Source organism: Amphiura filiformis, chromosome 9 (assembly GCF_039555335.1).
Source record: "Amphiura filiformis chromosome 9, Afil_fr2py, whole genome shotgun sequence".
Classification (NCBI taxonomy): Eukaryota; Metazoa; Echinodermata; class Ophiuroidea; order Amphilepidida; family Amphiuridae; genus Amphiura; species Amphiura filiformis.
Window position 1 is genome coordinate 3,092,615 of NC_092636.1, and position 23,056 is coordinate 3,115,670.

The window sequence follows — 23,056 nt, forward strand, 5'->3', positions numbered from 1 at the left end:
GAGTATAACTTGAGTTTGCTGTCTGCAATTGCAACAATTCCAGATCTTGAGCTACAGCCCCTCAAACATGAGTTTACTTCTTTTTGACTCAGCCTGTAGAGGGGCGTTTTGTGAAATGAGAAGCAAGGGGGTGTTTTTAAAGTTCGACGACGAGCATGAGTACCTGTGGAGATACCAAGTGCGGGGACCAGGATTGGGACAGTAGCCAGGGACAGTGAGGGGTTAACACAATAGCATACTCTTTTCTCTACACGGGACACGCATCATGTCTTTCTGTAAGATTAGTATCGCACCGGTAAGATTAGTATCTCTGAAAAGAGCGGTATGGTATTCAATCTATGATTGCAGACATACACAGCATACACAGTTATCTCTGATTTGACAGGTTCTATTTGATGCAATAACATTAAAACATCAATTAGCACCTTTCAAATTCAAAGATAACCTTATCACTGATTAATTTGATAACCAGGCAGCTTTGGTTCACCCCAGAAGAACTGTTCTGGCGGGCTTCCTCTTTAACCTGAACAAAAAGAAGTATCCGCCCTCAAGAAAGAGGGCTAGTAAGGAGCAGTTCGCAGTGCGTTTGGCAGATAAAATAAACATATCTCCATTATACTCCGAAGATGATTTTGTAACAAAACAGCTGCTTAATTGAAATCAAACAACAAGCATTTCAGTATAGTCCTTAACTAAACAGGTAGCCCCGTCTGGCCAGTTCTCCACAGAAGAACTGACAATACACCTGTTACTTTGATGACAGACAGAACGAACAGAATTTACATGGATAAATTTTAACCTTGACTAATTCCCCAAGGAACTTGAAACAAAAGTGGGGCTTTCACTTTAAGATTGAACAAACCTTGATCAATATCATAGACGTATTGTCTCCAAGTTCCACCACAAAACTGGTCAGGGTTACCCTTGCATGGGGTATTACATTCTTCTTCAGGCGCTGATCCATATCTTTTGTAGTCATCGGTAAGTGATCCACAAAAACATTCTTGGCCAAATTGAACAGCGGCGTATGCCATTTGATGTGATTTGCAATGGTTCAGGCACTTCTGAATTGTCATAGTGTCGTCATTCATGAGCTCAAACCGTGGAAGAGCTCTAGTTTGTTTGTCTACATAACAGCCTAGAGGATCTGCATCTGTGTGAAAAAATAATAATATGACTTTATGAATTATTTAAGTTTTTTAAAAACTATGTGTGTTGAAGGAGACAAATAACATTATATATTTTAAAACAACATTCCTTACTCTCCGTTACTTCGTGTAAGACGTGTCTGTACTGCCCCTGAAATTCGTCACTAACGTGACCATCGGCATCCTACAGTTACTGATGCTGCTATTCGTCGCACAGCCAACATGTCGCAAGACTCAGCTCTGCAACCTACCTCCCCATCAGCTTGTATTCGCGTCCAATTTGTGTTGACTTTCCATAAATCAATACCATGTTCACAAATGTTATCAAGAGTAACTTCAACATCAAGCCGATCAGTCCACCAGAGCCATTTTACAGAGCCACCACTGTGCGCTTATCGTCGTGATACTAATATCCGTGATATCACATTGTACACTCGACTATTTTTTATATGTCTAAACTATGCAAGGCATTAACAGCTGCTATCGGTATGATAGCGCTGATGGGTTGGCGCCAAGATAGTTGTTAACCCCCCGTTTGAAGCTCAGCCGATTCTGGTTAGAGATAATTGGACCAGGTAGAGCATTCCAAAGGTGAGCTGAGGATGGAAGGAATGACCTCTGGTGGCTGACCAGGTTGGATCTTGAGATTTTGACAGCTTGGTCGTGGGATCTGACAGAACGCCGCAGACGAGGATCAATAAACTCTGATTCCCCCCTCTGGTTCTACAAGAGACCACGTTGTAACACCTGTCCTCATATTTTATAACATCTCTGAACTCTATTATAAGCCAAGCCTAACAATCATCGCCTCCAGATTCTATTACTGACGCTAACACTACGGTCACGTCACGTCACGTCACGATCACTTCACGTTCACTTTTATTTCGCGTTAGTGACTACGAAAGTTTCATACTGTTGATAATTATATTTAGTTATAGAGTTTATACCAGCCTTCAAAAGTTATGATAATTACCTTTTCAATCTATAGGTGAAGCGTAAATTAAGTTTTGAACCTGAATTAAGAGACGGATCAGGAGGCACCTTGACTAAAATGCGATGTTTATGTTGTGACACAGCATCGAGAGAGTAAAGACGATAAATAGCACACCAAAAATTCTCCATTGTGTTTTGACCCCATACTCTAAAAATTCTTTTATCTGTATCGTAAGAGGAATCAAAATATCATTAAAAAGAGTCATGTTCATAAAATTTAGTTTCCAAAAAATAAGCCAATCTTCATGAACTTGAGAATGAACCTTAATTTCCAATCTCTTCCATGTACTAACATAATCTGGATCAAGAATTTTTTTTGAATTTATTTTGCCCAAACCAATTTTGAGCTTGAGAAAATGTATCCACATCAATCATGTGAAGGCCAGTGTATTTAGTGTTTTTAGACAAACCGATAATTTGCTTTCTGCATAGAGGTTGACACCACGCATGCTCAATACAATTAGTAAACAACCAGCTTGATTTATTAATTATATTGAGCATGCGTGTTGAGAAATTCGTTCGTTTGGGGGCGTTTTGATAAAATTCCTTTAAAAGGAAAGACTGGAGGGAAAGCTTAAAGGCCCATATAAAAATAACAGATGTGAAAATAGGAGTATAATCTGACCAGTAGATACCAGTTGTAGTCATACGAATTCATGGCATATTAGATGGCCTAGGGGAAAGTTGGCCCATATTTGCAAGACTATCCTTGCCTTCAAGGTGAAACAAACCTACTCATGTAATACCCTCTGGCCATGGGCTGGCCTGGTGTCAGATCCTACCCAGGGAAAGATGACATTCCAAAATTGGCCTTTAAGCAATAAATATACGTCACTTATACGTCAATTTGAAAATATCAGTTATTGATCAAATTCCTTTATAAAGGGACGTGTCTGTCATATTTATTTTGGATCTTTGGTTCTCAAGTGCCAAGGTGCTCAGAAGGTGAAGGTGTGTCGGGATAGGTCATGGGGTGTCATGGTTGGTCAAGAGGTGTCATTGAAAGTAAGTGGATGCCATGGTGGGTCAAGGGTTTCATGGCTGGTTAGGGGTGTTATACTGGGTCAATCTATAGTTCTTTTTGACGTCGGTGGTCAAGGCCTAATATCATTGGTTAAAGAGATATAGGCACTTTTTGTACTTTGTACTTTTTCCTCTGGTCTTAAGGAACAAAAAAAAAACCTGCGGTCGCATATCTGTAGGATCGTTGGTTAATGAGATATAGTCACTTTTGTACTTTGTGCACTTAACCCTCTATCTTTTAACCAAATATCCCAGAGAGTTGTGATATATCATGTATATGTCAAACTCGTCTGGTCATAAGGAACAAAAAAGTCGGCGGTCGCGTATCTGTACGATCATTGGTTAATGAGATATAGTCACTTATTGTACTTTGTGCACTTAACTATGTATCTTTTTAATCAAATATCCTACAGAGTCGTGCAATGGGTCAAACTTTTCTGCTGGTCATAAGGAACACAAAAGTCAGCGGTCGCATATCTGTAGGATCATTGGTTAATGAGATATAGTCATTTATTGTACTTTGTGCACTTAACTCTGTATCTTTTTAATCAAATAGCCTACAGCGTCGTGCAATGTGTCAAACTTTTCCTCTGGTCATAAGTCAGTGGTCGCATATCTGTATGATGATTGGTTAATGAGATATAGTCATTTATTGTACTTTGTGCACTTAACTCTGTATCTTTTTAATCAAATAGCCTACAGCGTCGTGCAATGTGTCAAACTTTTCCTCTGGTCATAAGTCAGTGGTCGCATATCTGTATGATCATTGGTTAATGAGATATAGTCATTTTTTCTACTTTGTGCACTTAACCCTCTATCTTTTTAACCAAATATCCTAGAGAGTCGTGCGATATGTCGAACTTTTCCTCCGGTCGTAACGAACAAAAAGGTCAGTGGTCACATATCTGTAGGATCATTGGTTAATGAGATATAGTCACTTTTGTACTTTGTGCACTTAACCCTCTATCTTTTTAACCAAATATCCCAGAGAGTTGTGATATATCATGTATATGTCAAACTTCTCGTCTGGTCATAAGGAACAAAAAAAGTCGGCGGTCGCGTATCTGTACGATCATTGGTTAATGAGATATAGTCACTTATTGTACTTTGTGCACTTAACTCTGTATCTTTTTAATCAAATATCCTACAGAGTCGTGCAATGGGTCAAACTTTTCTGCTGGTCATAAGGAACACAAAAGTCAGCGGTCGCATATCTGTAGGATCATTGGTTAATGAGATATAGTCATTTATTGTACTTTGTGCACTTAACTCTGTATCTTTTTAATCAAATAGCCTACAGCGTCGTGGTCTGGTCATAAGTCAGTGGTCGCATATCTGTATGATGATTGGTTAATGAGATATAGTCATTTTTTCTACTTTGTGCACTTAACCCTCTATCTTTTTAACCAAATATCCCAAATATGTACGTATCTTGTATTATAATACGGATCTGCCTGTTTAGTCCTATGTGTGGGTGTTGGTGACAATATAAATCTCAGGTGCTATCTCTGAACAAATTCTGAGCCCGGAAGCTGCTTTATATGATGAGAAACGACCGGCCCTCTGTTTTAACATTTGGGGCCCTGGGGCCCATTATATTTGACTTATGAGGTCATTTACATATGTTGAAGTATAATTATCTAGTGCTATCAGGCGACTCAAGCTGGGCTCTGTAGCTGCTTTATTTACTGAGTAACGGCCGGCCCTATGTTTTAGAGTTTGGGCCCCTGGGGCCCATATTATGTGACATATGGGGCTCATATGTACATATAACAATATAATTCTCAGATGTAATCTGTGTACAAACTCTGAGCCCTGAAGCTGTTTTATTTGATGAGAAACGGCCGGCCATTTGTTTTAACATTTGAGGCCCTGGGGCCCATAATATTTGACTTATGGGGCTCATGTACATATGTTGAAGTATAATTCTCAAGTGCTATCAGTAAACTCAAGCTGGGCATTGTAGCTGCTTTATTTACTGAGTAACGGCCGGCCCTATGTTTTAGCGTTTGGGGCCCTGGGCCCATATTATGTGACATATAGGGGTTATATATATATGACAATATAATACTAAAGATCTATCTGTGTATCTAATCTGAACCCTGTAGCTACTTTATTTGCTGAGAAACGGCCGGCCCTTTGTTTTAACATTTGGGCCCCTGGGGCCCCTAGCCTTGTACATCTGGGGCAAAAATGGACAAAAGGCACATCTACAACTTAGGGCCCATACATATGCCACATATGAGCCCTAGTGATCTTGTACTTTTAGGGCTAGGCTTGTCAATCTGTGAACCATATTTTAACATTTGGGCCCCTGGGGCCCATAATAAATAACATATGGGGGCTCTTGTATATTTGTAAATATAGAGTACCCCTATTGCTATCAGTGTACCAACTCAGGACCCTGAGGCTGCTTCATTTTCACCTTTGACCTCTGGGACCAAGATGGGCAAAAGGCACTTCTACGGGGTAGGGCCCATAAGTGTACCACATTTACCACAGGGCCTTTGTAGTTTTAGCGCTAGCCTTGACAGAATGATGTGTTTGATGGAGGAGGAGGAGGAGGAGGAGAAGAAACCACAGGATGGCAATATACCCTGCATGCGTGTATAAATAAATTTATAATGAACGCTTTTGTGGATATTTGTATACAATATACATCTGACATGTACATGGTATATATGATTATGTCTTCAGTAGGAATTCAGCTGAGTACATGACAGTTGCAGCTGAAGTTAGTCTCAGGTTGTAGTAAGCTACAAATTTCAAATGTTTGAGGACTTGTTCTCATTGCTTACCTGTGTTTTCACATCATATTTTGTGGTCAAAATGATTACAAATGTGTAATTTGCAATCATTTCCGACGGCTAGTAAGGATTTGAATGCACACTAAACCAGGGCCGTGACTCCCTGTATAAAAGTGAATTCACTTTTCGGCAGTTTAATTGACACGTCATCGTAAGTTTGAGTGACAGTTGCTAGGCATTTTCAATACACATAGTAACACTTAGCCTACAATGTTCGGACGTGTGTACGACGAACGTATTGCGTACTACTTCAATAGTGAAACAGACATATTCCCGTATTTAATTGACAATCTCGTATTTGATTGCACCAAATTTCTCCAAGATGGCGGATGTCGAGTACGTGCTATTTTACGTACCCTTATCAGCAAAAAATACAGCTGATTTAGCCAAAGTGACATGGGGTCATCGGTTATAATATTTCCTAGCATATTGAGCTAACACCACAGCTACTTGGTTTTTCACAATATACTAGTAATAAAATAAAGAAAAATCATTAAGCTTAACCTGAGACGAATATACCTAGGGGAGACCCGGGCAAAGTTTTGTTTCTTATGACAAGAGGAAAAGTTTCACATAGCACAACTCTCTAGGATATTTGGTTAAAAAGATAGAGGGTTAAATGCACAAAATTAAAAAAGTAATTCTATCTCATTAACCAATGATCCTACAGATATGCCACCGCTGAATTTATTGTTCCTTATGGCCAGAGGAAATGTTTGACATATCGCACGACTCTGTGGGATATTTGGTTAAAAAGATAGAGGATTAAGTACACAAAGTAGAAAAAAGTGACTATATCTCATTAACCAATGATCCTACAGAGATGTGACCACTGACTTTTTTGTTCTTTATGACCAGAGGAAAAGTTTGACATATCACACGACTCTGTGGGATATTTGGTTAAAACGATAGAGGGTTAAGTACACAAAGTTAAAAAAAAGTGACTATATCTCATTAACCAATGATCCTACAGAGATGTGACCACTGACTTTTTTTTGTTTTTTATGACCAGAGGAAAAGTTTGACATATCGCACGACTCTGTGGGATATTTGGTTAAAAAGATAGAGGATTAAGTACACAAAGTAGAAAAAAGTGACTATATCTCATTAACCACACTCGATCACCTCCGGTTAATTAGGGTATTTCGCTTTGCCCCTTGTTCCACTTTGCCCCGGTCTCCCCTAAATATTCGTCGCCGGCTTAACTATTTAGGTGCCGTTCACAAAAAAAAAATCGACATTTGTGTAAGGCGGGGGTGCAGACCCTCTAAATATCCCTAAAATCCTTCACAGATTATTCCTTATTTTAGATTAACTTCCTTAAAACAATAAAAACTTTACATATTCAAAGCTTTATATTCTTTTCAAAGTCCAGAATCAAGGCAAACATTTTATAATCACTCTTCAAGGCAAACATTTTACTACAACCCCGTATAAAGAATTTATGACCGTCCTTGTCATACGGCTATTCTAATGCATAACTCATTAGCCTGACATACAGACACATGGAGCATTTTGTACTGTAAAAACTTCGTGGCAACATGGAAAAGGTAGCCCAAACCTGAGCACTATTAATATTAGAGTACAGAATGATTTGTCATGGCAATTTCGCTAAATTCCAGCCAATAGTCGTAATTTAGGTTCCAATTCCAATACATACTGCTTTCGGCAGAAAAATACAAAGAACTGAAAAAGATAAATCAGTTGAGGCAATAAAAGACTCTTATGCTGGTTTCATACTTTCTGCCGCTTGCCGCTGAGCGGCGTGACGCTTCATCATGCCGCTTGCACTTGTCTGCAAGCGGAGCGGCACACCGCTGAGTGGCAGCGGCATGACTCTGAAAGCCACTCTTGCCGCTCAGCACCGCTCCAAAATCGTATTTTGTTCTCATAAGTCAGAGCGGCACCACTCCGAGTTGATTTGAATTCAACTCCCTCCCAGCGGTGCTGCCGCCGCGGCAAAGCGGTGGAGTGATCGATATATCGGCTTGCCGCAGGTCACCGCTAGCGTTTTTGGTGCGACTGCGCAGTGAAGTAAAATCATCTTCAGAGCGGCAAAGCAGCAGGAAAGTATGAAATCAGTATTTTATTAAAATAACTTAATAAATAAGATAAGACCTAGAACGCCAACGTTTCAAAATATTGTCATATTGGGTTTTAAATCGCCTTTCATTTAGGCCTTTTTACGTGTAATTCAATGGGAGCTTTATTTAATGGTGTGCGCCTTTGGAGACGGGCTGTGGATTTAAAAAAAATGAATTCGAAGATTTTATGAACAATTTATGGTTTTATCATAACTTTTTCAAATATCACAGTAATTTTTAAATTGAAACTTTTGTAATCACTAACGCGAAATAAAAGTGAACGTGACGTGACCGTATGCGTAGTGTTCATGGGAGCACGGTGGCCGAGCGGAACGGGCTCCGACTCATAATCGGAAGGTTGCGGGTTCGAGCCCCGGCGACGCCATCGTGTTGTGCCCTTGAGTAAGGCACTTTATCCCAATTACTACTCTCCACCCAGGTGTATAAATGGGTACCGGCATTCTTAAATGCTGGGAAGGTAACAGACTCGCTGTGGAGGAGGTGTAGCGATCCCCCTATAGCAACATTACATGGAGGAGTCTGGCCCAAACGCCAATGAAAGAGAGATGGGCACTCCGATTACTGTTTATACAGGATCGTCTCCTTCAGTACACGTAGTGTTAGCATGGTTAGAGGTAAGCCAAACATCGCTCCCTCAGCACAACTCGCATGTAATCGAAGTCGTAATAGATAATCTGATGATTATATCTATCAATAATCCGTTTACAGTTCCTTCATACACGATCCCTTGTCTAATGACCCTTGTTATCATGTTATAGGCCTACTAAAGTATTCACTTACTTGTGACTTCCTCTTTCCTCTCAGCAGTGACAATAGTCCGCTGTCATTATTCAAAACGTTTGAAGATCTCTTCTTGCGTGAGGATGATCTGTGTATTGGTTCGAAATAGAAGGAACGTTATTTGAGAAAGGAGCACATAATACATGTATGCACACCTAATACTGTAGGCTTATGTCCTATATAAATTTAGAATATATTACGGTCTCGTGCACAAGGTTCAATACCACTAATTTCCTATAACACAGTTTTCAATGAAAAAATAGGCAATTTCAAGCACGATTTTCTAACAGTGAAAAGACAATATTATCAATTAAGAGTAGAAAGTAAAATCCCCAAATGCCCACATTTTCAACATACGATGACCTGAGACATTTTTGTTTTAAAACACCAAAGTGTAAGGATCACAATTTTACAGCGTGCCCTCCTTTTTGGGACCAGACAGGAGCGCACCGGCTGAGTGGGAAAATCGATGTGCAGCGGATGAAAAACTGTAAAATAATGGTAGAAAACATGTCATTTTTACATGTTATTCTGGAATCTGCACAATTTTGCCTATACAGCTTGGCATTTTCAGTGATTTTTAAGCCCCTTCTTAGTCCCCAGCTCAAATTACACGGTTATTTGATAGAATTGGCTTCATTTTTAACTAAATGCAAACTATAGATGGCGCTATTTATCCTAAACCATATTTCTTAATTTGCAAGAGGTAGGTTATTAATACTGCCATTAAAACAGCTGGAATATGTGAGACAAGCAATAAGGAAATGTTATATACATATGTTATCAAACAATAAAAGGAATTATTTGTATTAAAAGCTTGAAAGAGTAATTTCCAGTAACTAAATAGCGCCACCAATTTTGTCATTAATAGGCACATTTTATATCCAAAAAAACCTTTAAAAATGCTATAAAAGTGACTAATTTTGTAAAAGAGGGAAATTTAAAGTTGTGAATGACCCAAAAGCATCTGTATACATTAGCATGGTATCTCTTTTAGCTGTTTAAGCCTAAAATTTGGTTGTCCATTATGTTTTGTTCGAAAAACTAATGAATGATCCCATGAAACAACCGTGATTAGTAGTATGTAACGACAAGCCTCTGTGACATTAGATATATCAGACTCTACTTGTTCAATTTGGATACTTTGAATCGCTTCTATTAATAATATGACAGACATAACATTTTTTAAATGCATTTTTCCATGAGAAAGTATGTAAGCTTTTGAGCGACACCAAAACATATGAACTTCTGAAACGCGATCCCACCAGCGGTTATAGGAAGAAGGTCATTGATAAGTTGCAAGAACTTGAAAGAGCTGAAGTGATAGATCGTCTTCTGTATCATAGATTGTATCCTGGCGAATCGGTGCCCAAGTTTTACGGCCTTCCAAAGATTCACAAAGAACATGCTCCTCTGAGACCAATTGTAAGTAGTGTAGACTCGGTTACTTACAATGTTGCCAAACATGTGGCATATGTAATTGGCCCTTTGGTTGGGAAGTCTGAGCACCACATCATCAATTCACAGGACTTTGTTAATAAGATCCAAGACATACAATTACATGAGGAAGAGACGATAACTTCGTATGACGTGTCGGCATTATTTACATGTGTACCACCCAAGGAAGCGGTAGACGTCGTACGCGATTGTTTGGAGAAGGATAACACCTGGAAGGATAGAACGGAACTTAGTGTATCGCAAGTGTGCGGATTATTGGAACTGTGTTTGAACACCACCTATTTCATCTATAATGGCAAATTCTATAGACAGCGCAATGGTTGCGCCATGGGTTCACCTGTGTCACCGATCGTGGTTAATTTGTTCATGGAACAGTTTGAACGCACAGCTCTAGATTCGTTTACTGGCACGCCACCATCGCACTGGTTTCGCTACGTCGACGCTACCTGGGTGAAGCTAAGGAAAGATCAGCTTACCCCCTTCTTTGAACATATTAATGGCGTGAACGAGCACATCAAGTTCACCCAAGAACCCATCAAAGAAGGAAAACTTGCCTTCTTGGACTGTTCGGTCAATGTAGCAAACGACGGTACAATCTCAACATCTGTATATCGCAAATCCACGCATACAGATCAGTACTTACTGTTCGACTCGCACCACCCCTTAGTACACAAGCTGGGAGTGATTCGCACCCTGTTTCACAGAGCGGACACCATCTCTTCTAATGAGACTCTGAAGGAAGAAGAACACGATCATCTGAAATCAGCGTTGGGTGTGTGCGGTTATCGCAAGTGGACTTTCCATAAAGCGCTTTCTGTCAACAAAGCTGCCAAAGAATCCATCACTCGCGACTCGCGAAGCGACGATACACCGGCTGAACGAAAGAACATCACCATCCCCTACGTGTCTAAACTGTCGGAAAAACTTCGCAGAATTTTTGGAAAACATCAAATCCCTGTGTCGTTCAAACCAACCAACACCTTGAGACAGAATTTGGTTCATCCCAAAGACAAGCCGCCCAAGGACAAGCAAAGCAATTTAGTTTATGCAATACAATGCAAGGACGCTGATTGCCAGGACTTGTACATAGGTGAAACCAAACAGACATTATCCAAACGCATGTACCAGCATAGACGTGCTAGTACTGGTTGCGGGGATTCAGCCGTGTTCACGCATTTGGACAGTACACATCACACTTTTGACAACCAAGATGTTGTGATTTTAGACAGAGAACGCAGGTGGTTTGAAAGGGGCGTCAAAGAAGCAATTTACGTCAAGAAAGAACAACCTTCACTAAACAGGGGAGGCGGTCTTCGCCATAACTTGGCGGGGGCTTACAATTCTGTCATCAAGAACATTCCTAAGAAGTTCAACTCAAGATCCACGACCTCTGGCAACACCACCTTGTCACAGGTCAACGACCTTTTGCCGCCAGATCATCAGACGGCCTGAAGATGCACCTTGGATTAGGTGCGATACTGTAACCTCTCAAATAAATGTGAGTCCAGTTGATCAGGTTTATGTTTAATTCAATAAGCATTTTGAAGTCATTTTAAAAGTAATTTTGGAACGTTATTTGCTACTAACCGCAACGTTATACCGCCTTACGGGAATTCTACGATTGACCAATTCACAATGGATTTCACCCTCTAGAGAGCATACTAACTTATTTTCGGCTAGTGTTACATGCAGTTGCCGTTCCCGTCACGTAAATTTCGCATTCTCTACAATATCACCTATCGGACCTTAACCGGGAACGAAGTACATGAGTTAGAACGTGGTCTAAACTTCGCTTTAAAACCGGAAGCTTTATCAGTTAATGACACTGTCATAGCTGAATCGGCATGTAAGGACCTGACTGGCGATAAAGCATCCGAATTAAGAGCTAGGGATAGTGAAAAATTTCAAACCCCTGGTTGGCAATGTAAGAATTCCACTGAACGCCACTTACTTTGTATTCAGAGGTACATTTTACCAGCAAAAAGATAAATGTGCGATGGAAAGCCCCGTATCTCCCTGGAGCACTTTAAATTACACGGATTAAAAACAAATCCTTAAGGATTGTAATAAAGGACCAATCAATTTTAGATTTAAAATTAATCTTATAGATTTGAATTTTAAATCTTATTATCTTATATTTTAAATTTATAGTGTGGCCAACGCATACATGGAATTCTTCGAAAGGAAAGCTTTGTCATCAGGTCCTCACCCTCCGCGGTTTTTTCTTCCATATGTCGATGATACATTCTGTGTGCTAAGACCTCTTACGTGGAAGAATTCACAAGTCACATCAATACGCAGGATAATAACATGCAATTTACCAGGGAGGAAGAGGAAGACAGGCAACTTCCTTTTCTTGATATTTTAATTGTGCGGGTTAGCGACGGCAGTGTGAAGATACAAGTCTTCAGAAACCTACTCACACTGACCAATATTTGAGTTTTGAGTCGCACCACCCTCTGGAACTCAAAGTCGATTCATAGAAGTGAAATAGTGACGGATCCTTCGGATAAAGAGGAGTAGTCAGAGCCCCAACCTTAAAAAAGGGCTCTAAAACTGGAGTTAGGTTACCTTGAAAGAACTTTTACTTAAACTACTTGATATTGATAGTCTGGAACCTCAGGATTATGAATTCAGAGGTCGCCTTTTTCTCCAGGATTGCAAACAAAATAGACATTGCGCAATAATGATGACGTCATCAAATTTGGGTGAAAAAGATGCAAAATTTATTTAAAAAAATTCTTCCTTGTATGGATACATTAAATACCACTCCTTTTTCTGTTAAGTTAGAAGCAGTATTGTATTTAGATATTGTGTTAGGGAGGTTTGAATTTTATTTTTCCCATTGACATGTGTATTAAATATAATGTTTGATTGCGATTTTCTCAATATGCCGTTTTTCCACTTTATCGTGGCTATAAATATTGGCCATATTCTCTGATAAACATATATTTTAACCAATTTTTAAATGTTTTAAATTATTTTTATATACACTTGGATGTTCTAAGTAAGAAAAAAATGTTTGATTCCAAAATATATATTTGTATAACGTCTATCGGACAAAACTATGATGACGTCATCAAATTTGACTCCACATGTGAAAAATATGAAAATCATTTTTATTATTGAAAACGATAGCTGACATCAATATATTTAATTTAAACTCAAGTAGGAACCTCAATCGGACTTTATTTACTATTCCGAGCAAAACAAAATATATACATGCATTGCTGTCTGTATAAAATAAAAATTCAAACGCATTTTTCTTGCATTATGACGTTTAACAGCTTAATGTTCAACACGATTGAGATTGGTGATATTTTGTACATTATATTAATGAATCCGGTCCCCAGCGTTAGCATAAATACCCATATCCCTGCTCACATCCATAGTGACAAAGTGGGTCTTTATCAGAGCTCGAGGCTGCTAGCAAGACTACCCATATAAGTCAAGATCAACAACTTAAGCTCATAACCTATCATTCAGCAAAAGGCTTTTATATATTCCCTCAAAGAACATGGTACATTACGTAGAAAGCATGTTGCTACTACACAGGATGCCAGTGATAAGGAACTGGAAATATATATTGAATCAGCGTCTGAAATAGTCACAGAAAGCCTATACAATCACCTTGCATGGTTGCTCACTGACGCCAATCCCGATCTTCAGAATGATGGAAGAGTGCATTTCCAGCAAAGCAAAATGAACAGGCCATAAAACCGCAGCTGTGACTGGACTTCCTAACCCCAAGCAAGTCGGAACAGGACTCCATCTACTCGGCGTCAACAAAAGTAGAGAAACCATTACGGTGTTGAACAGATTGGGCAACAGCATCGGCTACAACGATGCACAGCGTTATGTAGCAAGTATGGCAACTGAAGTTCAGGATCAGATAGATCAGTACTGATGGCTTCTTAAGTACTGTTAAATCTGGTCGCTTTACACACTTTGCCATAGATAATTTAGATTTCCACGCATGCAATTACGCACAGGTAATCGCTCCAAAACATCTATACCACTTCCTGAATACACGCCTACAGTGGACAGCAATAGCTCTCTCACAGATAGACAGAAAGCACAGTCCTTAGAAGGGGCATCTCTCATACAAGAAGACGATAATTCCAAAAACCAAACGAGTCATCGTGCTAAATACTTCGGCACTTGACCCGGATGTGTACAACTCTCATTGCAATTGATAAACACCATTACTCCATACTGTGGCATTTTTCCAGCGAACATATATTTAACCAGAAGCCTTTGTCTGACATTTTCCCGCCATAACGGCGGCCACATTGTCTTTGTTGACTTTGTATATTTAGACTCTGTATATTTATTGTCATACACAAATTGTTGTAGTTATATTAAAGGCGTAATGTACGATTATTTATTTAAAAAAATTCTTCCTTGTATGGATACATTAAATACCACTCCTTTTTCTGTTAAGTTAGAAGCAGTATTGTATTTAGATATTGTGTTAGGGAGGTTTGAATTTTATTTTTCCCATTGACATGTGTATTAAATATAATGTTTGATTGCGATTTTCTCAATATGCCGTTTTTCCACTTTATCGTGGCTATAAATATTGGCCATATTCTCTGATAAACATATATTTTAACCAATTTTTAAATGTTTTAAATTATTTTTATATACACTTGGATGTTCTAAGTAAGAAAAAACTGTTTGATTCCAAAATATATATTTGTATAACGTCTATCGGACAAAACTATGATGACGTCATCAAATTTGACTCCACATGTGAAAAATATGAAAATCATTTTTATTATTGAAAACGATAGCTGACATCAATATATTTAATTTAAACTCAAGTAGGAACCTCAATCGGACTTTATTTACTATTCCGAGCAAAACAAAATATATACATGCATTGCTGTCTGTATAAAAATAAAAATTCAAACGCATTTTTCTTGCATTATGACGTTTAACAGCTTAATGTTCAACACGATTGAGATTGGTGATATTTTGTACATTATATTAATGAATCCCGGTCCCCAGCGTTAGCATAAATACCCATATCCCTGCTCACATCCATAGTGACAAAGTGGGTCTTTATCAGAGCTCGAGGCTGCTAGCAAGACTACCCATATAAGTCAAGATCAACAACTTAAGCTCATAACCTATCATTCAGCAAAAGGCTTTTATATATTCCCTCAAAGAACATGGTACATTACGTAGAAAGCATGTTGCTACTACACAGGATGCCAGTGATAAGGAACTGGAAATATATATTGAATCAGCGTCTGAAATAGTCACAGAAAGCCTATACAATCACCTTGCATGGTTGGTCACTGACGCCAATCCCGATCTTCAGAATGATGGAAGAGTGCATTTCCAGCAAAGCAAAATGAACAGGCCATAAAACCGCAGCTGTGACTGGACTTCCTAACCCCAAGCAAGTCGGAACAGGACTCCATCTACTCGGCGTCAACAAAAGTAGAGAAACCATTACGGTGTTGAACAGATTGGGCAACAGCATCGGCTACAACGATGCACAGCGTTATGTAGCAAGTATGGCAACTGAAGTTCAGGATCAGATAGATCAGTACTGATGGCTTCTTAAGTACTGTTAAATCTGGTCGCTTTACACACTTTGCCATAGATAATTTAGATTTCCACGCATGCAATTACGCACAGGTAATCGCTCCAAAACATCTATACCACTTCCTGAATACACGCCTACAGTGGACAGCAATAGCTCTCTCACAGATAGACAGAAAGCACAGTCCTTAGAAGGGGCATCTCTCATACAAGAAGACGATAATTCCAAAAACCAAACGAGTCATCGTGCTAAATACTTCGGCACTTGACCCGGATGTGTACAACTCTCATTGCAATTGATAAACACCATTACTCCATACTGTGGCATTTTTCCAGCGAACATATATTTAACCAGAAGCCTTTGTCTGACATTTCCCGCCATAACGGCGGCCACATTGTCTTTGTTGACTTTGTATATTTAGACTCTGTATATTTATTGTCATACACAAATTGTTGTAGTTATATTAAAGGCGTAATGTACGATTTCCTTCCAATTTTAAATTTGTCATTATATACTCAAAATGCTGAAATCATACTAGTAATAATGATCGGGAATGGTTTCTGTCCATTTTGAGCTGAAATAACGAGGTAACGTGAAAGAAACACTGCTTGTTATTTTGGCCGTTTAACACGCAGTTCTATGGGCGGACATAAAGTCATAATTCTTGAATTATGACTTTTATGTCGAACTTTGCTCTGTTTACCTACAAACACAACAAATTTGGCTGATTCCATTTAGGTGCAAGTTGTGACATGTGTAAGCATTACAAATATGCCAAAAAATCAGGTTTGAAAAAAATTAACCAAATTCATATTATAAGATCGTACATTATGACTTTAAGTGTTGGTAGCTTGCTGTATATAAATCTTCTTTATAGTGGCATATTCACAGGCAAAAATTGATATCCTTGCCAGGTTAAGCTTTCTTATTGTAGCCATTTACTACCTGTGGTGTATGATTTATCCAGCACATCATTTGAATGATCATTATTCTGATACTGTAGTGTCTAATTCTAGTTTCACGAGTCATAACCATTCTCTTGCATACCTTACCAATCATACCAGGCTGCATAAATTTCAGCCTAAAGGTCTAATCAAACCAATGGTTAGGTCCAACTCCACATGTACCCGTCAGACAATAGTTATGATTTTACTCCTTAGCTGTGTTGAAACAAATCCAGGTCCTACAACTACCAACTATCCCTGTGGTATCTGTAGTCACAAAGTGGAAAATGACCAGCAAGCTATCAAATGTGATAGCTGCGACATATGGTACCACCGGGAGTGTGCCGTTGTAACGGACCACATATCCGATGTGTATACTCATCATTCCAATTTGTCTTGGATTTGTATACAATGTGGCTTGCCTAATGTTGGTCCCAGTTTCTTTGATAGCAATTACTTTGCTACTGGTAATTCCTTTGAGTCATTAACCGATGAAGTTACTGTTGATGAACCTGATGTGTGTAACTTTGTTCCACATGATACGTCCACACCAATTAAACACCATAGTAGAAGACCGTTATGTAGAGCTCGTGACCAAATCATAGAACAAAGATTTGAAAGTTATTTTGGCATCTTTGATTGATTCTGAATCAATTTAGCTTGGGCTCACCTCCTGAAACTTCCGGGCATTCCGGGGAGGGGTCAATCAAGGTCAAATTTTCAGAATGCTCCAATCATGTCAAGTAATATTTCAAATTACTCGTATGGTCATGAGGATTCCAAAAATGTATACTTTGTTGTGCGTCAGACCTTTCGTGCGGGCGCTATGACCAAAAATGTTCAAAGGTCAACGAACCTTTGAATTTTCTCCATTTCGCAGTATATAGTTAGCAGGGTCCGATTTTGATAATTTGGGTGTCTAATTATATGTTTTCTTGCATGAACAGTACAATTAAGCAACTTAAAAAACTATACAAGGAACCAATGACCTCCTAATTACAATATGGTTATCAAATTTGAGGGCATCAGATAAATTTGTATACTCAGACTGACACCATAACAATCCCCTCCATCATGTCCATACACAGACTCCAATCCATCACATACAATACTACTTGTCCTGATGAACTTGCAGATTGGTTTCCAGGAACAGGAACAGTCATAATGGATAACGATGATTTCAAACCAAATTATTGAGAAAACGGAAAGTCACAAATATCTTGGTGTAACTATATCTAATGACCTATCATTCACACAACATATCTCAAACATTCGTACAAAAGCTCTCAACACACTTGGAATTATTCGTCGTAACCTTGGGCCATGTTCCAAGGATGTCAAATTAAAGGCATACCAGACTCTTGTCAGACCTCAACTTGAGTATGCCGCCACAGCTTGGAGTCCATACACAGCTCGTGATGTAAAACCCTTGGAAATGGTCCAGCGTCAGGCTGTTAGGTTCATTTGTGGCGAATTTCATCGAAAGACAAGCGTAACACCTCTTCTGGATCAGCTGTAATTAGACCAGTTAGCCACTAGAAGAGTGATGTCTCAATGTACAATGTTTTATAAAATCCATCATGGTCTAGTTAACATCAGCTTTCCACCAAACATCAGGCTTCACCCAACCTCTGGAAGATCACACAATTTACGCTACCTTCCAGTCTGGGCTACTCGCAACACCTACAAATACTCTTTCTTTGTGAGGACAATTCCAACTTGGAACAGGCTACCTGCGGAAGCAGTTGCAGCACCATCTGTCAACGTTTTCCAGGCCATAGCTCTGACAGCAGTGAGGGTCTTGCAGCCTACTGCTACTCACCAAGTCATCTAAATCAGCTCTCCAGTTCTTTTTACTTGCACCGTTTGTTGTTCTGCACTCTGCACATTTATGAGCATCATCACCTTACTCCTCCTTGGATAAGCTTCGCTTTGTTAGGAGAACAGCACTTGAAGACTTGAAGACTTGAGATCAACGTTGATTTCATCTGCCCTACGTGGAGTGTATTTAATGAACGAATGATCAGAGAACTAAATCTTGACACAGTCATTGGATATGGTTCCATCTATCCACGGTTACCAACAAGCTCTGACGTTGTTCAAAGTTCAATAGACTACTGTTTCGACATGGTTGCCAAATTAGCTCAGGAATTCAAAATAGTAACTTGTGATCAAGCAATCTATGACATAGCCTTTGTGCAGCAAGAAGAAGCCGGAGAAACAAGAAACTGATTCTTCGTATGGGAGGTTTACATATTACATGAGACCTATTGGTCACCTAATCATGCTAATGAAATCAACAGGAATTGAAGACATTGGTAGAATCGAAAACATGTTTAAGAGGAACAGCAAATAAAATAATGGCACGGAAAGACTACTACTTAATGCTGCGGGCACACCGTTTAGTGACAGATACTATGTTTGAATTATACTGGGAATCATTTGAGCAGTGGCTTCAGGATGTAGGAAAGGATGATGGGTGCCTTTCTGGCACATCCCTAAACAAGAACTTATGGCAGCGTTGAAGGCAGAGGACGCACACAAGGCCAGTGAGGTATTCACACAGGCAGATGAATCACTGATGGCTATAACTACTTTAATGCAAGAATTCCAGAAAACTCAGTGCACATCGCCTACGTGTCTTCTCTGGCTGATGTACATGGTAGGGATCCTCAACTGGTACATATATGCCGAGCGGTCAGGATGTTGGGAAGCCCATTTGCAAGAAGCTGGGAATATGCTTCTGAACCTGGTAGCTACCGGACATTGCAAATATGTGGTATGCCTTCGACACTATTTCGAAGCCACGGAGTCGCTATCAGTTATAGCTCCAGAAGTTGATACTGCTTTCAAAAGTGGTAAATTCACAGTACATCAGACCAGCAATGGAGTATGGAGTGACATGGCATTAGAACAGACATACAATTGTGATCATAGTGATGGAAAGACTCGCCTATTTCGTGACAAAAGCCAACAGCAAGCTGCGATGGATGGTAAAATACCTTACAGTAGCTCCTAGACTAACCGCCATATCTGGAGACGTCAAAAGAACGGTACACTTGGGTAAGGAAAACAACAAACACCACGAAGATACTCCAAAGGTGGCTCTAAAACACATCAATGCAACAACTGAAATGACAAATGTTATGATAATAACCAAGATGGTAAACCCATTCGTTTACACTGGTCAAGATCTGATTGACATATGTACTGGTCACAAGGCAGCATCTCTAGACCTTACAAATGCCAGAGAAATTGGTATTAGTGCACTTAAGAAGGCACAGGAGACTTCTAGTATGAAAGTCGACATTGTGAAAGTCATTACATTTGAGGCTAAAAAAAGAAAACTGCTGCTGAACAAGCCAAGACTGTTTTACCAGTAGAGAGCACCATTAGTAGAAATTTGTGTCTTGTTGATGGATTGACAAGAAAGACAAGACGGCGGAGTTCCAGCATGAATGGACAAGCTACCAAGGTCCTCTTTTTCAGCCGAATGCTGCATTGTTATGAGAAAGGAAATAAAGCAGACTTCATAAATGGCATGAAGACATACCTAGGCGATGATTGGCCAGCTCATGAGTCGCCTCCAAGCATGAGCACTGATGGTGGTTGTAGTGTGGTAGTTGACGCGATGGCCTTTATCAAATGGTTTCAGTAATTCAGAAGCAGAACTTCCTTTGATTTGCAAGCTAATTATCTGAAGTAATTGCTGAGCCTAAGACCTGTCAATCACTTTGTCGGGGACCGGTATGATGTTGGATATCTGGTATCATTGAAGGGGGAAGAACGGGAAAAGCGAACAAAGGTGGAACATTTCAAAGTAGTATGACCCACAGGATACCCTACTTATTCCCGACAGGGGTTTATTCATGATGAATCCAAAGAATAAATCAGACGTTCTTCACTATCTTGCAAAAGTATGAGAACGTCAACATGGTAATCTACCGCAAGGTGTGCAGGGGCGTAGCAAGAGCCTCGGGGGCCCATGGACAAGAAACAGTGCGGGCCCTTTTTGCAGGGCCGGATTTACCATTGGGCCAGAGAGGGCCCCAAAATTGCCCTGTGCATGTTTCTTTTAGGCTTAGCCCAACAACACGTACATTTTTCCACAATTTTGCGCGCCTCGCGCATACCATACTATAGCCTTTCACATAGCAAAATTCACCTTCATTTTGGACTACAATTGTCTGAAATTTAAAGTTTATTGCGCACGCAAATATCCTAGAAAGATCGGAAAAAAATATGCTTATCTCCCTCTAACTTGCATTGCTTCTGCTGCCATTGTCAATCTTATAGTAGGCCCCCTGATTTGTAAACCAAAATTGGCCTCTGAGCGCACATGCTTCCCTCACGGTGAGTTTGGGCCTCCAAATTTTGGTCTGGCCCAGGTAAATTCGGCCCTGCCTTTTAGCATCTTTTTAACCCTTAATCATTTTCTCTTTTGCTTGGGGCCCTTGAACACTCGGGGCCCATGGACTTCGTCCACCCTGTTCCCCCGCTTGCTACGCATCTCATAGTTGGCGGTTGTTTACGAGCCCCTGCTTGTACATTAGACCTTGCATCGGCGGGAGTTGCGATCATTCCTGAATTGTCATCTGTTCTCAATGAAGAAGCTGATTACCAGGATGTTTGTACATCACCACAAGAAAGTTGTAATATATGCAACTGACACAGATGTAATCATCATGGGAATGTATTACGATGTACGCATTCCTGGACTGGAGGAATTATGGCTTCAAAGGCTAAACATTGCGTCACCGTTGCATATCATTGTAGAAACAATGAGCAAAAACATTGTCGAACGGGAATTAACAGCAGTGATTCTTGGAATATACGTACTCAGCGGCTCTTAAAGTCAGCTATCCTTATCATAAAGGCAAAAGAATGGCTCTGGCGACAGTATACTAGATAGTAATAGATACAATGTCTTCACAGCATTGGGAAACTATGGGGAAGATGGTGATAAAGAGCTGACAGAAGAAGTGTTAAGCGCAGCATGACAATTCTTCTTCACTCTCTACGGGCAATAATGCTTCTCCGGTAGTTCGGATGATTTATGAGCCCATCTGTTTGCAACGAAAAGGGTGGACTTGAGACATTTGTCCCCTACAGAAGATGCATTTGCCCAACACATCTTGCGTAGCACCAAACCAAATTGTCATCAATATAGCAAGCTCATCTGTCTGAAACAGATTATCTTAGATACGGCACGATTTAGGGTCGGAAAAAAACCGGACATGTTTTGAAAAGAAACCCTAATACCTCATACTCATTTGATACACTAAACAATATACCGTATAATGCGGGATAAAGTAAAAGACAAAATACAAAACTTAATATAAAGATTCTAACTTTTCAATAAATTTTTAATTCTCATATTTTTTTTAGATTTACAAACGCTGTAAAACAAATTCAAACATAAGAATTTCTAGATGCTTCTTTTCAATGCTTATTTTCAATTCTCATAATTTTCCTCATAATACAATAAAAAACAAAAGAAATGTATTTACAGATCCTAATAAAACAAAGTCAAACATAAGAATGACTTTTTTTAGATGCTTATTTTCAATTCTCATAATTTTCCTCATAATACAATGAAAAACAAAAGAAATATATTTACAGATCCTAATAAAACAAAGTCAAACATAAGAATGACTTTTTAGATGCTTATTTTCAATTTTTATCATTTTCCTCATAATACAATGTAAAACAAAATAAATAGATTCTCAAACCCTAATAAAACAAAGTCAAACATTTTACATAACCTGTTAAAACAAAGTCAAACATAAGAATGACTTTTCTTAGATACTTATTTTCAATTCTCATAATTTTCCTCATAATACAATGAAAAACAAAAGAAAGAAATTTACATAACCTAATAAAACAAAGTCAAACATAAGGATGACTTTTTTCTAGATACTTATTTTCAATTCTCATAATTTTCCTCATAATACAATGAAAAACAAAAGAAATATATTTACAGATCCTAATAAAACAAAGTCAAACATAAGAATGACTTTTTAGATGCTTATTTTCAATTTTTATCATTTTCCTCATAATACAATGTAAAACAAAATAAATAGATTCTCAAACCCTAATAAAACAAAGTCAAACATTTTACATAACCTGTTAAAACAAAGTCAAACATAAGAATGACTTTTCTTAGATACTTATTTTCAATTCTCATAATTTTCCTCATAATACAATGAAAAACAAAAGCAATAAATTTACATAACCTAAT

At 39.0% G+C, this 23,056-nt stretch overlaps 1 protein-coding gene across 1 annotated transcript in view; it reads right to left on the reverse strand.

The window, feature by feature from the left end:
- Nucleotides 1-7,582: 7,582 nt before the first annotated feature.
- LOC140160457 (zonadhesin-like) overlaps nucleotides 7,583-23,056 on the reverse strand; it is a 99,911-nt gene continuing 84,437 nt past the window's right edge. Inside the window, exons 18-19 of the mRNA XM_072183692.1 lie at nucleotides 8,857-8,944; nucleotides 7,583-7,657 (exon numbers count right to left, since the gene is read on the reverse strand). Coding sequence (XP_072039793.1) covers nucleotides 7,583-7,657; nucleotides 8,857-8,944 — 163 coding nt within the window. The remainder of the gene's footprint in view (nucleotides 7,658-8,856; nucleotides 8,945-23,056) is intronic.